This window comes from Suillus subalutaceus, assembly GCF_016647625.1.
Source record: "Suillus subalutaceus strain FC151 chromosome Unknown DFJ58scaffold_230, whole genome shotgun sequence".
Lineage (NCBI taxonomy): Eukaryota > Fungi > Basidiomycota > Agaricomycetes > Boletales > Suillaceae > Suillus > Suillus subalutaceus.
Window position 1 is genome coordinate 27,583 of NW_024540479.1, and position 17,571 is coordinate 45,153.

The 17,571-nt window shown below is 46.6% G+C and overlaps 3 protein-coding genes across 3 annotated transcripts; 2 read left to right on the forward strand and 1 right to left on the reverse strand.

The window, feature by feature from the left end:
- Window positions 1–4,559: 4,559 nt before the first annotated feature.
- Window positions 4,560–6,442, forward strand: DFJ58DRAFT_735774 (Metallo-dependent phosphatase; the record flags this gene model as incomplete). The annotated part of the gene is made up of 12 exons (XM_041386691.1): window positions 4,560–4,656; window positions 4,712–4,937; window positions 4,997–5,028; window positions 5,080–5,168; window positions 5,231–5,365; window positions 5,432–5,450; window positions 5,508–5,549; window positions 5,612–5,768; window positions 5,823–5,881; window positions 5,943–6,068; window positions 6,134–6,203; window positions 6,289–6,442. The coding sequence occupies 12 exons, from the start codon at window positions 4,560–4,562 to the stop codon at window positions 6,440–6,442; spliced, it is 1,206 nt and encodes a 401-aa protein (XP_041236281.1).
- A 162-nt stretch (window positions 6,443–6,604) lies between these two features.
- DFJ58DRAFT_917970 (P-loop containing nucleoside triphosphate hydrolase protein) lies at window positions 6,605–9,321 on the reverse strand (the record flags this gene model as incomplete). The annotated part of the gene is made up of 13 exons (XM_041395561.1): window positions 6,605–6,857; window positions 6,913–7,033; window positions 7,091–7,545; window positions 7,587–7,623; window positions 7,679–7,836; window positions 7,893–8,067; window positions 8,117–8,204; window positions 8,251–8,339; window positions 8,389–8,470; window positions 8,521–8,707; window positions 8,758–8,869; window positions 8,928–9,158; window positions 9,184–9,321. The coding sequence occupies 13 exons, from the start codon at window positions 9,319–9,321 to the stop codon at window positions 6,718–6,720; spliced, it is 2,013 nt and encodes a 670-aa protein (XP_041236282.1). The 3' UTR covers window positions 6,605–6,717.
- Window positions 9,322–11,268: 1,947 nt separating this feature from the next.
- Window positions 11,269–13,744, forward strand: DFJ58DRAFT_691489 (major facilitator superfamily domain-containing protein). Its single transcript, XM_041383388.1, has 10 exons — window positions 11,269–11,627; window positions 11,679–11,732; window positions 11,781–11,842; window positions 11,894–12,010; window positions 12,065–12,171; window positions 12,223–12,346; window positions 12,400–12,782; window positions 12,834–13,089; window positions 13,143–13,401; window positions 13,458–13,744. Exons 1-10 carry the CDS (start codon window positions 11,506–11,508, stop codon window positions 13,600–13,602), a joined length of 1,629 nt encoding a protein of 542 aa, XP_041236283.1. The 5' UTR covers window positions 11,269–11,505; the 3' UTR covers window positions 13,603–13,744.
- Window positions 13,745–17,571: the final 3,827 nt, after the last annotated feature.

Here is a 17,571-nt window from a genome sequence, read left to right on the forward strand (position 1 = left end):
AAGGTGCGAGGCTATGTACGAAAGTATAAGCAAAGTCTAAGTGGAGCGTATTGGTAAGTTGAATGGATCACGAATCATGAACCGGGAATGAAGTACAAGTAAAAGCGGATTCGTAAGTGTAGCGGATCAGTAAGCAAAGCGGAAGTAAAGGATAACCGGTATACCGGTGTACAGGAATACCGAAAGGAGATGAACGATAGTTAGAGTTATATGAACAGGAAATGAAATAAGAATCAAAGCGGATCTGTGGACCGGACGACGGATATGTTCATCGGATCTGGATCGGATCTGAGATCCAGATCATCGGATCTGTAACCGGATATATGGTATATGACAGAGATTACGTAAGTTTCTCACGATAGAAACCCAGTTTTGTGAGACCAGTGTTCTCACCACGTAATGTTTACTGACCAACACGAGCTTTGGTCAACGTTGTTATTTGTGAGACCAGCGTTCTCACCAGGTATTTGTATACTGACCAACACGAGCTTTGGTCATTGTTGTTATTTGTCATTGTTTTTCTATTTGTCATTTGTTGTTATTTGTGAGACCAGCGTTCTCACCAGGTATTTGTATATTGACCAACACGAGCTTTGGTCAACGTAGTCACATTTGAGACCAGCTTCTCAACAGTTAATCGTATATTCAGGAAACCAGTTCAAGTGTCTAGACGGTATATCCTAGACAATCCCATAGTTTCAATCAGAGATAATAAAGCTCCGGCTAAGTTAATCTGACTGATTGGTTTAGCGAGCCTCCCAAGAACTCACACGTTATCTACCACAAAAGAAGAAAAGTCGTAGACCGTGTTAATCGAGGACTGGCAAGAAGTCTTATCCAGTGTAATTGTGGTGTCATTACATTCTTACACGTTTTCATATAAGACCCTCGGTTATTAAGACACCGTGCCATACTACATCATTAGATGACTTTGAATTATTACCTCCTTTGATTTGGATGATATACAACTAGCTGAGCTCCATCATGTCTACAATTATCATTCTCCTGGGCCCACCCATTTATATTATATACCCCTACATCAGCCTACCCATCTATGCAATATATGTCTACCATTGGCCCACCCGTATATAATAAATCTTTCACCGCTCCCTCGGCCCACCTGTCTACAAAATAATACCAATACGTCGGCCCACCCATCTACAAAATAATATTAATTCGTCGGCCCACCCGTCTAATATGATATATATCTGGGCCCACCTGTCTATGTGATAACAAGCACCCTTGATATACCCAGCTATTTGATACATATCTACCTTGGTACACCCATCTACATAACATCCAACTACCTCAGCCAATCCGTCTATTGAAAATTCATGTCCATCGGCCCACCCATCTACTTTACATATTCCCCACCTGGGCCAACCCGTCTCCATTGGGAATAATAACACTCCCGGTGTGGGTAACACAACTAAGGTGACTGCAAGTCAGATGACAAGCAAACACTCTCTATGTTGGGTCTTGATATGCCGTGCGATATGTTCGACCCTTAAGGGAAGCAAAGAAAGCAAGGATCCACGAAATGATGCTGATCAACCCTGATCAAAGGCGACAAAAGGGGGATGTAAGCGCGAGAAACGCGCTCAAGGCGCGCGCGGGAAAGTGAAACACGAAAAATGCGCGAAGCGCGGGGAAGGCGAAAGTGCGAAAGGCGAAAATGCGCAGAGAACTGGAATGGTAGTGCAAGCAGTGCACAAGTGTAGAGAGACGATAATATGGTGAAAAGCGTGGATATAGATGGATACTGATACTGCCACTAGCTTTAGACTGATGCTAGGGCCTTAAGACGACGATGGACGCATGCATTGCATGGAACTAACTGCCAAGTACATGGTGGTAGAAAGATGTGGTAGTAAGCTGTGGTGTAAAACGAACATGAAAGTATGTAAGTTCTACCTAAGCGCTCTCCCAGGGCTCGGAGCCGAATAGGGAGCACTCTAAGTATGTAAGTGAGGTAAAGTGATGTAAAGTAAGGGTGCATAACGAAATACAAAGTGTGATAGGCTAAATATGGTCTGATAACGAAAAGGGACACCTAGGAACTGGTTGGACGATGGATGGATGCTCCTGGATGATGCGCGATGGAGTGCGCTTAAGCGCGAGAAATGCGCTAAGCGCGCGCGCGGGAACGCGACACGCGAAAGCGTGAGAAAGTGTTGCGCCTATGGCGCGTTTTGCAGGAGAGCTGTGCATTGTATGCGCAATGACTGGAGACATAGCAGAAGTTGCGTACGGAGTAGGGCGACAAGTGCGAGAGAAACGCACTAAGCGCGCGCGGGAATGCTGCGCGTTGTGTGGGAAAGTAGCGCGCCTATGGCGCGTTTCGCGGGAAAGCTGCGCGTTATGTGTAAAACAACTAGAGACATGATAGAAGTTGAATATAGCTGATGGTGCAAGTTGTGCATTGAAGGCCAATTGTCATGAGTTGTGAAAAGGTGCGAAATGTGCCCATATGTGCCTGCAGAAACGCGAGTCTCTACACCGGCCCATCCGTCACAGTCGAGGATATATCTACCTTCGGCCCATGGTCCACTGGCCCGTATCATACGGGATATTATGCACGTCCGTTCACTCATATAATACGGAGATATGTTACTGCAATATGTGCCTTAGGTGGAGAAAGCGCAGTGAAGAGATTTGGACTCAAATTCTAACTGAACCCTTGAATGAGTGCATTGAAGAATAAGATATTAGAACATGCCTGAAACCAAAAGCTACAGTAAAGTCCAAGGAGCAATATGGCAGTTCCTCTGGAGATAAAGAGTGGGTCCGCGGTGGGGCATTCATCGGGGACAATAATTCTGCATTCCAGCGTCTGTTGTACTTGTATAGGCCTTAGGAATAACGAGCGCTGTACAACATGAGCGAAACTCTTAATTTGAAGATATAGGTACCTATGCACGACAAAGTCATAAGCTAGAATTGGTTGGTTATCACTTTGATGAATAAGTCAGCTAACTTATGGAAGCAGATCTAAAAATGATTGCAATTCAACTGAGGATTTAAATGGCAGAAGAACAGACGCACATCTAAGCTCCGGCACCATTGGAAGATTCTTGTGTATGATGTAATCCACCTATACCGAGTGAGCATATACTATCCTTCAAATGTAGAGGTCCCCTACCAGCGAGAAACGAATAACCAAGGATGGGAAATGTGTTTTTTTATTTTTTATTTTTTTAACTTTTTATTTTTTTTTCAATTTTCATGTCCTATGGAAAGATAAACTCTAAGGAGGACAGTACTATCTAGTCTAGGGGACCCCCAGTGTCCCCAACGCATCTCTAGGGAAATGTGTTTGACAAGATTGATACAAGCATCTAACTCAAGGTCAATATATCCCAAATAGTGGCCGTATGAAGGCACTCACGGACGTCTGAACAATTCTTGATTGACCTAGGATCATCGCCAGTTGTGAATAACTTCAGAGTGGCAGACAGACCATTGAGTAAAGCAGCAACGCCAATGACATAAAGCTAAACAAACACGTGAGGCCAACGTCCCAGTCCATGTTCTGGGATATGAAGTCCAAAGGTATGAATATGAGTAGGATATTGACCACATCCCGAAAATAAAGAACTTGAATGACTCTGGGCACGACGGCTCACCCTCGCCATCAATGAAATTGACAACGCAGTGAGTGACTCGGAGAGGTTTCTACGACCTGTATGGCCACCATTGTCGAGTAGCAGTGTGAATTCTGACAAGGATGATTGAGGGATGTGCTTCATGTCGCGAATTTCGAACATTCTGCAAGAAACTACTTTTATATGTATACCAACTGTGACACACCGTTGAGGTAATAAACAGATGATGACAGAACATCCACGATGACACAACGTTGTTCCTTCAAAGCAGTTTCTGCCTCTCAGATCTCAGCAGCAGCAATCGTTGATTGGCTTTTGCATGATTGAGCTTGAACTGCTTGCGCAGTCGCTTCGAGGAGTTTGCGGTAATATTGGAAATCCTGCGCAAGTGAAAAGAAAAGATAAGTTCAGAATAGTACAAGAGGACGAGAGTAAGGTTATATTATCTAAGTGTCACGGTCAAGGCTGTGGTGGTATAACCATAAGTGCTGAGCATTTGCAAACATTGTACATAATTGACGAACCTTCAAGTCAGGCTCTCGTTAGGTTGCACATTAGGTTTCTAAACAGACACAAGAAAGTTGAATGTATCAGCACCAACAGTCTTTGAGGCTCTAGGATTTTGAGCAGTAAGTAGTAACCCCACCGGCAGTTTATCTCTTTACGAGCAATAAAGTATATGTCAAGTGATCCCGGAGTGAATCCCGTGTGCATTATAGTTATTTTTAGAGCAAGTCACGAGATCTAGAGCGCTAAGGTGTGAACTTTGCAGAATTAACCGTTGATACGGCGCTTCCGAATAGACTGGTGACCATCATAGACGGGCTGGTCACGAGTCTAGCTTCCGAAGTGTCCATGTTGCATGCGAGGAGTACGTAAGAAATAAAGAAAACCCTTCAACAAAATCTCTTCACTTCGTTGACCTTGCAGGGTTCTGGACCAAGTACTCACGCCATGATCCTCTCGTGTTTGCATGTAAGAATCCTTGCCGCTTCGCTGGCCCTTTTCTGTGCAGGAATGGTGAAAGCATCTCCAAGTTTGCCTCACCGTGGTATGTATTGTCCTAGACACTTAAACGAATCATGTATACACTCAGATTCTACCAGCATCTTCAAGACAGGCGGAATTTCCAGCGGTCGATGTGACCTCTCATCTCAACCCGTATCCTGATAAACCACGTATCACCTTCAGTTCTTCTGGGACTTTTAAACTGACCGTATTCTCGGATCTCCATTATGGCGAAAATCCCTGGGATGATTGGGGACCTCAACAGGATGTTAATAGCACACGCTTAATGCGCGGTGTACTGGCTGCTGAGAAGCCTGACTACGTGTATGGATTTTGTTCACTTTCCTCCAAGTTGGATGTTAGTAACGACACAACATCTCCAGCGTACTGAATGGTGATTTAATCACTGGCGAAGGTGCGCTCAAATTGACTTGGGCTGATTGTTAGCCCTACTTATTTCACATAGATACATTTCGGGAGAATTCCACCACTCTCATCGACCGCATAGTGGCTCCTCTAAATGAAGCAAAAATCCCCTTCTCTTCTACATATGGGGTGAGTCTATTTTTATATGAATCGTTCCTAGAGATGTATATGACGAAAATAATGTTTGTTAGAATCATGACAATGAGGCAAACATCACACATCTTGAAGAAATACGACGGGAGCAGCTCGATAGTTATCTAAGCTACACTCGCACCGCACCACCTGGTATTGGAGGGGAGGGAGGGGAGGGCAATTATTGGGTTCCAGTATGTTATTGAAGTGTGACTTTTCAATCGGGATTATTGACTGTACATATGATTGTTTATCTGTAGGTCTACGAAAAAGCGACAGGTGCCTATCAAAGCATAGGAGCGTTCGTCGTTACTTACCTTCCTATTTTGTTTCCAGATCTGACGCCTGCTTTGATCCTGTGGTTTTTTGATTCTCGAGGTATACTCCTACCTTCTGCCAGGGAGTCTTTGGTCGATTCACTGACGTCCTTCGACTGCCAGGTGGTTGGTTCCCAGGATCCACATCTGTGCCACTACCCGACTGGGTGGACGCCTCTGTAGCAGGATGGATTGAGCGCGAGACAGCTGCAATGGAAGCTGGGTGGGATTCAGTAGAAAGGAGAGAGCGAGGAGCTTTAGCCTTCGTACATATACCTCCGTAAGTGGGTTTTATTCAATTACCATGTCCTCATTCTGAAATAAACAATGAAAGACATGCAATCGAGAGTGTGCAAAAGACGCTGAACACCACAGCAAACCCAGGACTAAATGGTGAGTGAAATCGGATATGTTTGACATCGTTCGGTTGCTCACTTCTATGGATTGTTTTCAGCCGATACTCTATCCCAGGGATCAACACAGGCCACTACTGACCCGTCATCAGCCGGAAAAGACCAACCGTTCTGGGATGCGTTGAATGCCAACGTCAAGAACCTACACGCAGTGATCTCTGGGCACGGTAAGTTCGCAGATTTGCAACTTTTGTCTTGTCGCTTATCATATGGTTATGTGCTTTCTTCACAGATCATGGTGACGAGTGGTGCGCCCGTGAGCCTACGAAGGATGTTATATTTTGTTTTGACAAGCATTCTGGGTACGTGATCTTCACCTGACCCGTTCGGTTCAGTGCATGCTCATCATCTACTCCATCTTCTCTCATTGCGTGCATGATGTCTCAGATACGGCGGCTACAGTAGCCCAGGATGGGGCCACGGTGTACGGAATATCGTGTTCCCCTCTGCAGATCCTACTAGTGGGCTTGAAACGTGGATCTGGCTCGAGGGCGGACAGACGAGGGCAAGAGTCACACTGGACGGGAACTATGGTCGATGATTTGCGATTCGGTGACCCACGTTTGCTGTATACACACTTACCTATGGGAGTTATCACAGCATCACGCACGTTTATACGCTTTTGGACAAGAGCAGTTCACGTAGATCCCAAGTGATAGTTGATACTATGCACCTCACGGATCCTTCAACATTAGAAATTATTATATGTTGTTAAATTGATCAAAATTAATATCCATTTGTGAATTGCAGTCCGAAGCAATGTTGCACACTGTCGAGGACTCTCCACGACAATAATTAATAGCATTGGCCAGGAGCTCAAGACTCGGCCAAGCTCTCCAATGAATTATCAGAGGCCTGCTGGACCCACATATTATGATACAGACCACCTAGGCGTAATAATTCTTCATGAGTGCCCTGTTCCGCAACCTGGCCATCCTTAAGCACGATAATTAAATCTACGATCCAGCCATCAGTATGCCTGAGAAAAAATAGAGTGTGGCTGAGGTTCACCTGCTTCAACCACGGTGCGGAGTCTATGGGCAATAAATATGCTTGTCCGTGCCTTGACCAGCAACGTGTTGTTTATACTACGCATAAGCTCAGTTTCCGTGTGAGCGTCTAGAGCTGATGTCTGAAAATTGCGGGTCAAGGAATATCCTAAATGCAAATCAGGCACATGGAAGCTCACAGCCTCATCAAAGAAAAGGATCGAGGGATCTTTAAGCAACACACGTGCAATTGCCAACCGCTGCTTTTCCCCTCCAGAAATCATTAAACCTCTCTCGCCGACCGTGGTCTTGTAGCCTTCGGGAAGACCCATGACCGTGTCATGAACGCTTGCTTTCATTGCAGCCGCTTTTACCTCGTCGTCCGTGGCATCAAGGCGGCCATACCGCACATTGTGCATGATATCAGAATGGAACAGCGGCGTATCCTGTGGAACCACGCCAATAGATTCCCGCAGACTCTGCATCTGGACGTCGTGAATGTCCTGGTCATCTATGAAAATCCGACCGGAAGATGGATCGTAGAAACGGTACAGGAGACGGAAGACCGTAGACTTCCCGCATCCGGACGGACCAACTATAGCCACTTTTTTACCCGCCGGAACAGTGAAGGACAAGTTGCGGAAGATGGGCCGATCTGGATGATAGCCGAAGTTCACGTTCTCAAACGAATAGAACCGCCTTTCAGTGCCAGCGGTTTTGCGTTCTCTTTATCCTTTCCCAGGAAATCATGTCGGTAAAAACTTGTGACGAAGCAGCCTAGAACGTACCTTGGCGGGAGCATTGTCAGTTTGAAGATTGAACAATACTTCCATATCCAAGAGGTTTTGGCGTAGCTCGCGATAGATACTACCCAAGAAATTCAAGGGAAGTGACAGCTGGAAAATTAGTTGGTTCGCCATGACGAGGTCACCAACAGTCATGGTCCCTGATCAAAGCTTGTCTAAGACTAAAGATGCGTTATGAAAGTTCAGCCAAACATACCTTTCATGACTCCTTGTGCGGCAAGGAACATTGTGGCTGTTAACGCCGTGGAAAAAATTACATTCTGGCCGGAATTCAGATACGCCAAAGATGTGGTGATCTTCACGGAAGATTTTTCGTATTGTTTGAGATGTTTATCGTACTGTGCAATCTCAAATTTCTCGTTGTTGAAATGCTGCAACGGAGTTTACGCAAAAAGATGATAACATGTAACAGAGAGATACCTTAACTGCCTCGTAATTGATGAGCGAGTCAATTGCTACGGTCGCAGCTTTATTGTCCGCTTTGTTTGCATCGCGACGAAATTGAGTTCTGAAGAAATTGAGTAAATTAGCCGGATAAGATAGATGACACTGACCTCCATGAGGTTGTGCGAACGGTGAACCAAGTGTATGCAGCTAAAGCAGTGACAGTGATTGCGGCAAAATCCCAACCAAATTTCCAAGTCTATTTCAGTGGTGGGTAAGAAAGAAAACTGAATCGGATCTTTGCTCACAAGTATTCCGCAAACCATGGATATCTCCAGGGCAGTCGGGAAGATGCGGAAAATGATGGCCTGGAGCATGAACGTGATACCCCTGAGATGCGAGATTCAAAAGTTGTATCACATTGTTGAAATGCGACATACTTGGTACCGCGGTCGATCGCACGTGTAAGTCCACCAGTTTGCCGTGCGAGATGGAACTTGAGATCCAGGTTCAAGAGATGCTCAAAGGTCTCCCTAGCAACTCTGCGAACCGCTTGTTGACCAATATTGGCAAAGACAATGTTCAATAGCTCTCCAAATAGCGTAGCTCCCGTCCGAGCAGCCCCATCTGAAAGATTTGTTAAAAGAAGTGGTGAATTCACATAGCTATGGACTCACATCCGAGGATGAGAGAACCTGCAACGACCCATATTGTCGAATCGGCCATTACGTCTAGGTTTAACGCGTCAATCACGGACTTGAACAGCTGGGGCACCTGAACATTTAACACCTGATGAAGTTATGTTTGGATTCAGTCACCCCCTGATTTCTTGTGCAGCACACCACACCTTGCCAGCAATCAAAAGCCCAAATCCAAAGACAACACGACCACGTGTGCCCCAGTCATCTTTCGGCCAGACGTGACTCATCAGTCGTTTGACAATTATCCAATCTTTTCTTCTCTGGTCTTTCACAGTTACATTGTCGGAATCAACTGACTTCGGAGCGCTAGTGGCTGCACGCGCGTCATTCGCGTGGAGAATGGAAGACGAGGTGAAATTTGAGATGAAAGGCGTCAACTTCAAAGAGGATGGGCGTGCATACAAACTCCTCATAGGCTTTCCACTCAATCCGTGACTCGGACGTGAGATAGGCCGTAGGGAAAGTAGCGGCATTGGAGAACGCTCGAAGGGTTGCTGAACGACAGACGAGCCGTGAAGTGAGAGGCGTTCCTGTCCACATGGACGAACAGATGGGCCTTGACAAGTACTGCCGCCTGTGCAGCCAAACAGTAATAAGTACTGTAATTCCGAATTCCCGAAGCTGAGTCGGCTCGGTCAGAGAAATGAGCTTGACCCAGCCTATTACATAATTTCATAGTATTGAAAACTTCTACATTTGGCCACACAGTAGCTTGTAAGGTTTCACGTCACGCTTCTCAAGTCTCGACGTATGTAGTACAAGAATGGGTACTGGTGACTGCGCGCCTAGCCAAGCCAACTCGCTTTTTGGACAGCAATCTGGCCATTCATCACACTTGTTCTTCGGGCAGGGCCAAAGTTGAAAGTTGTTGGCGTTCAAGTAATAGTACACAGGGTATAGTGCCACACACCAAGTACGTAGGTTATCGTAGTGCAACTGCTGATCGCCCACGCAAGAACTCAGACAAGGGGGAAAGACTACTTTCAAACCCAAGATCAAATCCAGCAAATGGAGATGAAGTGTACCACAGCTCGCCGCAAAACCAGATGAAAAAGCCACGCACGAAAATTCCCTGCAAGGCATCAAACTGCTGCCTCAGGCGGAGCTAGCGAAGCCCATGACAACGGCTGACGCGGGTCGGGTTCGAGGGCTACGTCTGGTTGAAGGATCGTGCTATGATCTGGTTCATGGATCAGTATAGGGTCTGTGTCAGCAAGGAGATCTCTATATGGACGAAGCAGAACAGCCGCAACAACCTCTCCATAAGGCATCTCAATGTAGCCCGAGATGATGCACAAACAGGAGGACAGAGGGCAACGGACGTCTGATAAAAGGGAGACAGCGTGCAAACAAAGCCTCATTGGGTGCAGCCCAACTCGGCGCGTAAGCGACAGAAGGGATTTGACAGATTCTGGATGAGTACGCTCTTGGGGACAAAGTTTGCAGGAAGTTGGTGAGCTCCCTGTATGACGACAGAGATGGGCAAATCAGAAAGTGGACATCGGGAAAGAAAAACCACGCCTGGCAGGATAATCGCTGACCACGGTGACATATGGAGCGCTAAGATCGGCCATTAAACGATATGAGGTACGCAAAACAGCGAATAAATACGCACCTTTCCAAAGAAAGGAGACGAAGGAAACACGGACGGGGATCAGATAAATGTACATGTCACAGTTCTTGGAACGGAGAATCGTTGAAGTTCGGTCGAACGGACAGGGCGTGTGACCTAGACAGTTCTGTATTGAATCATATATATAAACGGGTGATGACCTTCTTCCGTGTAAATCCTCGCCTACGTATGGTTCTTGAAATTGTTACAATCGAAACCTCGATACCACAAATCTTCCGCAGTTGATGTTGCATTTTAGTGAGGAATATCTGGTTGTGGCTCAATACACGCCTCAAGGAAGGAACTGGGAAATCACATAATTGACACTGAGAATAGGCAATAGCTCACCTGTGGAGGATGCGGGTTTGACCTGCACAAACTGGTGTCCTCATGACTTCGCCAGTCTCCCGATACGTCTTCCGAATGTATCGCATTGACATTGACCGGTCGACCGTTGGAAGTTGAAAGTTTGCGGTCTGACTTGATTATAAATCAAGCTTAATTGCTGAATGTATGTTTTTTTTTTCCTCCGGCCTGGCGTAGATCTGCAAATGGCTGTAAGGTCATTGGATGTACAGAGAAAAGTTAGGTGTTGCTCCTCGTGGGAGTCTGGGAATGTTGTTCCTTCTTTGAAGGCCTGACAGACAAAGTACTGTAACAGAAGTACCACATCCGAGTCGGGTTCCAGAAGCTGTAGGTATTCCAGTGCACTGCGGTTGTCCTTGTCAACTGCAGTGCTAGTTTGATCCCAAGCAAACGTTTTACTGACATCCGGCCGGAGACATACCAACTTGTTGCAGGCGCCCGCTCGGAGGTTCTCGCACGGCCTTACATAAATAAACCTCACGTCAAGTCACGACACCAATGATGGTGTACCTGGATCCTCCATGAGAACAATGATTGGCTACAGACGTACGAACGTGTCCCCCCAAGGATATGGCGCTGTCCACATAAACCTTACAAAGGCGGGGCGGATACGATCACCCTTCTAGGCCTGAGAATCCAGTGAACATCATCCATGCGGTACAGTATAAATGTCAATATTTAGGCAGGCGGGTATCAGCTGCAGCCTTTCCCCATAATCTCAGGGTCCTTATCCTCCCTAACTCCCGATGGCTACAATTCCTGACCAACAATCCAGCCATGGTTCGTACCATGAGAAGGAGCAGGTTACCGTAACCCTTGATGAGCGCCGCCGCGCTGCTCTCGAAGTAATTGACAATGCACCCTTCTCGTAAGTTTCACAATATCTTAAATTCTCCAAAAAATCTTATTTCACTCCTAGGTGGTTCCATGTCAAGGTTTGCTTGGTCGCTAGTGTAGGTTTCTTCACCGACGCGTAAGTTTCTATACCGTATGGTAGTTACTTCCGCTCACCTATCCCCAGCTACGATATATTTGCTATCAACATCGCCGCCACAATGTTGGGCTACGTATATGGTCACACAAGTAAGCATCCTGCCCCTTCTCTCCGATCGTGTTGTCTTAACTTATACAAAGGTAATCAACTCAACACCAACCAATCTTTGGGTATCAAGGTAGCAACTCCTGTTGGTAACTTGGTTGGTCAACTACTTTTCGGATGGCTCGCAGATGTCGTGGGCCGCAAAAGGATGTGTCAGTCTTATTTCTTCTTCAACCTATCCACCTTCATTAATCAATCTTTCTTAGACGGTGTTGAGCTCATGATCATGATTATTGCCACTTTCGCTCAGGCCCTCGCAGGCCAGGCCCCAGCAGTGAGCGTTATCGGTGTCATTGTTGTCTGGCGTTTCGTTGTAAGTCCAGCCAACTTCTCCAACGACTCTACCTTAACTCTCTGTCTATAGATGGGTGTCGGTGTTGGTGGTGATTACCCTCTCAGCGCAATTATTTCCTCAGAATTCGCCGCTACACGTTCACGTGGTCGTCTCATGACTGCTGTCTTCTCTGCACAAGGATGGGGTCAATTTGGTCAGTCCTTATTTTTCTACTCCAATCATTTCATTAATCCATCCTGAGCCCAGCTTGCGCCATCATCGGTATCATTGTCGTCCAAGCATATAAGGATGAAATCCTCAATTCCCCTTTCCCTTGCGTCGTCCCTGTCGATTATATGTGGCGTCTCGTCATTGGTCTTGGATGCATCCCCGGTGTTTTTGCACTTTACTTCCGTCTCACTATCCCTGAAACTCCTCGTTTTACAATGGATATCGAGCGCAATGTCGCACAGGCTACTGCAGATATCACCGACGTCATGAATCCAAAACATCACTCCACGGACGAAGATCTTCCCGTGCAGCATGCCTCAGCCCCGAAGGCAACCCGCGCAGATTTTGCTGCATACTTCAGCCAGTGGAAAAACTTGAAAGTCTTGATCGGCACTTCCTACTCCTGGTTCGCTCTCGATGTAAGTCCAAATTTAGCTCTTTTGAGGTCGCAAATTAATCTTCACATCCAGATCGCTTACTACGGCCTTGGCTTAAACAGCTCCATCATCTTGACTGCAATCAACTTTGGCAGTCCCACCGGTGACAAAACCTCCCCACTTTATGTTTACCAGAACTTGTACAACACTTGTGTGGGGAATCTCATCCTCTCCGTGGCGGGCTTGATTCCAGGATATTATGCATCTTTCTTTCTTATCGATTCATGGGGCCGCAAGCCCATTCAACTGATGGGTTTCTCTGTACTCACGGGTCTTTTCATCATTATGGGTCTGTACATCTCACCACTACGATTACGTATGAGACTGACGATTACTGTGCAGGTTTCGCTTATGATAAATTGGACGCCTCTCCCTCAAGCAAGAACGCGTTTGTGTTCCTTTACTGCGTCACCAACTTCTTCCAAAACTTTGGCCCCAATACCACCACTTTCGTTATTCCCGGAGAGGCTTTCCCCACTCGTTACCGTTCGACAGCCTTCGGTATCTCTGCCGCTACTGGCAAGCTCGGCGCTATCATTTCCCAGGTCGGCTTTGCTCAGCTTATCAACATCGGCGGCACAAATGCATTCGTGCAACACATGTGAGCAGCCTGAACATTCTCGGACCCGTGTTCAGAAGCTAAATTTGGTTTCATAGTATGGAGATCTTGGCTCTGTTTATGTTGACTGGTGTCTTCTCCACGCTTCTCATTCCCGAGACGAAGCAGAGAACGCTTGAAGATATCTCGAATGAGGAGCAGGATGGCTACATCACAGAGGCTCCGAGAGCAGCTCGCTCATAAGTACTTGTGTGCTCGATTACATTTTTTTATTTACTTTTTTTACTGTATATGTAGCGCGGACTATTGTCTATGCATCACACTTGGTCAATGTAGCATCAGTATGTGCATGCCGCTTATTTCAATAGGTGATTGAAACCCGCCAGAACTTACTAGCTGTGCATCCTCAGGCCTCGGCGTTCAGCATGATGTCGGTCTGCGGTCAGGAGCAGTGACTAGTAACAATACAAGCAAGTACCTCTAGGGGCTGGTTTCATATGCTTGCCTTGTGATGGAAAGCCGGACAGCCGCGCTCTGTTACACCCGTGACATAGGCCAAAAATCGTAGTCAAGTTGAGGACTCTAAACTTGGCAATCAAGCGTCCTGGCCCCAGTGGTTAACACAACAAAATCAAAATTTGTTTCTCTTGTACTTCGCGAAGATTCATTCATGGACAGTTCCTCGGAGGTTCATCTCAACTTCGTCCTCGGCAAAGTGGTTACCACAACGGAATCAAAATCCGTTTCTAGATCTTGGAATATGCAGGTTCGAAACCTGCCGAATAACAGGGTTCTTTTTCTATCGGAACACGCCTTGCAAATTCACTCATGGACAATTCCTCGGAGGTCCATCTCAACTTCGTCCTCGCCAAAGTGGTTACCACAACGGAATCAAAATCCGTTTCTCTCGGACTACGCAGGTTCGAAACCTGCCGAACAATAGGGTTTTTTTTCTATCGGAATACGCCTGATTCCTCGGAGCGACTTCGCCCTGGGCCCCTGACTGAAGTGGTCACTGCAACATAATCAAAATCTGTACCAGTGCAGGTTTAAAACCTACCAATGAGTTTTTTTTTCCATCCGAACACGCCTTGAGGATTCACTGATGGACAGTTCCTCAGAGGCTCATTTCAACTTCGTCCTCGCCAAAGTGGTTACCACAACGGAATCAAAATCCGTTTCTCTTGGACTATGCAGGTTCGAAACCTGCCGAACAGCATGTTTTTTTTTCTGTCGGGACACGCCCATTCCTCGGAGCGACTTCGCCCTGACTGAAGTGGTCACTGCAACATAATCAAAATCTGTACCAGTGCAGGTTCAAAACCTGCCCCCGTCCGAACACGCCTTGAGGATCCACTGATGGACAGTTCCTCAGAGGCTTATCTCAACTTCGCCCTGGCCAAAGTGGTTACTGCAACGGAATCGAAATCTGTCTCTTGGATTGACACTACCAGTGCAGGTTCAAAACCTGCCGACGAGGTTTTTTTCTCTCAGAACACACCTTGAAGATTCACTGATGGACAGTTCCTCAGAGGCTCATCCTAACTTCGCCCTGGCCACAGCGGTTACTACAACGGAATCGAAATCTGTCTCTTGGATTGACACTACCAGTGCAGGTTCAAAACCTGCCGACGAGGTTTTTTTCTCTCAGAACACACCTTGAGGATTCACTAATAGACATTTCCTCGTAGGCTCATTTCAACTTCGCCTGGCCAAAGTGGTTACTGTCACAGAATCGAAATCTGTCTCTTGGACCGTACGAGTGCAGCCTGAAACCTGCCAACGAGGTGTTTTTCTCTCAGAATACGCCTTGAAGATTCACTGATGGACATTTCCTCGGAGCTTCATTTCACCTCCGCCTGGCCAAAGTGACAGAATCGAAATCTGTTTGTGTCGGACTTGCGCAAGCTCGAAACCTGCCGACGACACGGTTTTTTTCTATCACAACACACTTTGACGTTCACTCGTGGATGGATTCCTCCGGGGCTCATCTTAACTGGTCTTGACCAAGTGGTTCTCACAACAGAATCCAAATCTGTTTCTCTTGCAGTCGGTTCGAAACCTGCTGACCACATTTTTGCAGTGTATCGATCCTCAGAGCTCCTTTTAATCAGACCCAGTCATTGTGCCGAAACCTCCTTTATATGTGATAGTCTGTCCATGAGATATAATTCACCTTCACGCCTCGCGCGGATCGTCTCAGAAACATAAGGTATATCCCTGAGATGTGTACGTGCCAACCTAAATTCTCGACGGACTAACCAAAACTGTCGAGATTCACCACCGAATGAAACATCGATGGAGCTGGAGACCAGAAGAACGAGCGCAAGCTTAGGACAGAGTGAGTCTGACAGTCAGGCAGATGATGTAACCTCCACAGCCTCTCATCGATGAACACTCCTTCGGTCGTTGGCTCTTCCAAAGCTACCGAAGATGATTCGAAAGCTAAAGGTAGGAGAATTGAAAGTGGCAGACCGAGTCATATCATTCTGATATGTGCAGTTTGCGTGCGCTCCTGTTTTATGTTGATGCGGGGCAGAACATACGTTCGATTGCCGCAGCAAGACCCGGGCAACTGGACGGAGATATCAATAGAAAGGTCAACGCGAAACTCGTTCATGCGAAGCAGGCTGAGATACGACGGACACAGCATCACTTGACCCTGTCAACCAACGGCGTCAGGTGAAGTCACTAACGAGGATCATGCCATATCGCACGTAAGCTACTGTGTTCAACGTCGCTGCTTGTGAACAGACCGTGAACACTGCACAAGCAGACCGTGCCAAAATCCAGACGAGATCAAGAAGGCTGCGGGGAAACTCGCCATGAATTACGAGCATTACCTTGCGAACCAAGCCCTGCCGCCTATTGAAGGGACAAACAAGGCACAGTTGACTGAGCGTCTTGGTGAATGTTGGATGTTCATAACCTTGTACGCTGAATCTACACATCAACCATGGTGATTAAACGCAGATTTATTGCAACTAAAGTCTGGGGTGGGCGTAGATAAATGATCGGTGTCCTCTGCTGGTCTTGGCAGGAGTGCTGTCCGGAATGTTAGATACTTGAAACACCTTCCGGATTGCTAGCGCTGATAAATAGCATAACAATGTGCCGAACGGGATCGAGAAGATCAAAAGCGATTGATTTGGACCACGATCTACAGCAACAAGATACTCGTAAGCACTCTCGCTATAAGCAAGGTTTTTTAAGTTCGCCATCGCTTACAAGTCGAGAGTAAAATCGCGTGTTCAAAACAATTAAGCTCTAAGGATGGTCAATACAAAGCATAGAGCTGATGGGGGCATGAAATTTTTTTGTTCAATTCGATGAAAATATGACTGGAAGTCGTTCTTCATCATAGGATTTCAGCAAAGGTGGGGGCGAGATGCCTTTTGCAACCAGGGCTGACTCTAGATTGAACTGTGTGAATCAATAAGTCGCTTGAACAGAAGCATGGTCACCGAACCTGCTGCATCTTGTATGCCTGAATCCAAGCCCTGCCCGCCAGTTGGGGAGAACTAGGTTATGCGTGCGGAATCTGGCATCGTGCATGTAAAGTTACTGGACAAGAAGACGACAGCAGAACTGACCGGTGACCGCCCGCAAGAAAGGCACCATCATGACTAGTGTCTTCACCATCCCTATTGTAGGCCTAAAGAAGTTCCAAACATGTGGGAAAATCCAGAGTTTGTCCTGGCGGCGGCCAGAGTAGATATACTGTCTTGACTTCTGATGGTTTTTCTGGAACGATCATGTCAGGCGGAGTTCACTTTCATGACGAGAAATGTACCCTGCAACTTGGGAAGCCTTGGGATCGTCAACTCATCTAGGAGAGTGACAAGAGAATTAGATAGCACACTAGCCTTCTATGAATGACTTTCATGAGAGTGATTGTCCGCCTTGGAATACCATGTATACTTGGCGCACTTACACTTCACGCCACGGAGAGATTAGTCACCCAATGGACTGCGTGTATACCCCCACGCTGGAGTATCTGCGAGTCCAGGTGTTGCAGACCAGTTAGTACTGTCCGACATAGGGTACATTACCTCAATGGACAGAAATCGGAATGAAAAAAAAATTCCACGTGTATTTGAGAGCGAACAATACAACTCCGAGAAGGGGTCTTAAAAGAAGGAAAAACTTCACGCCACTACAACAAATTCCTCATCTACATCTGAAAGGACACTTCCCCCAGCAAAACAAATG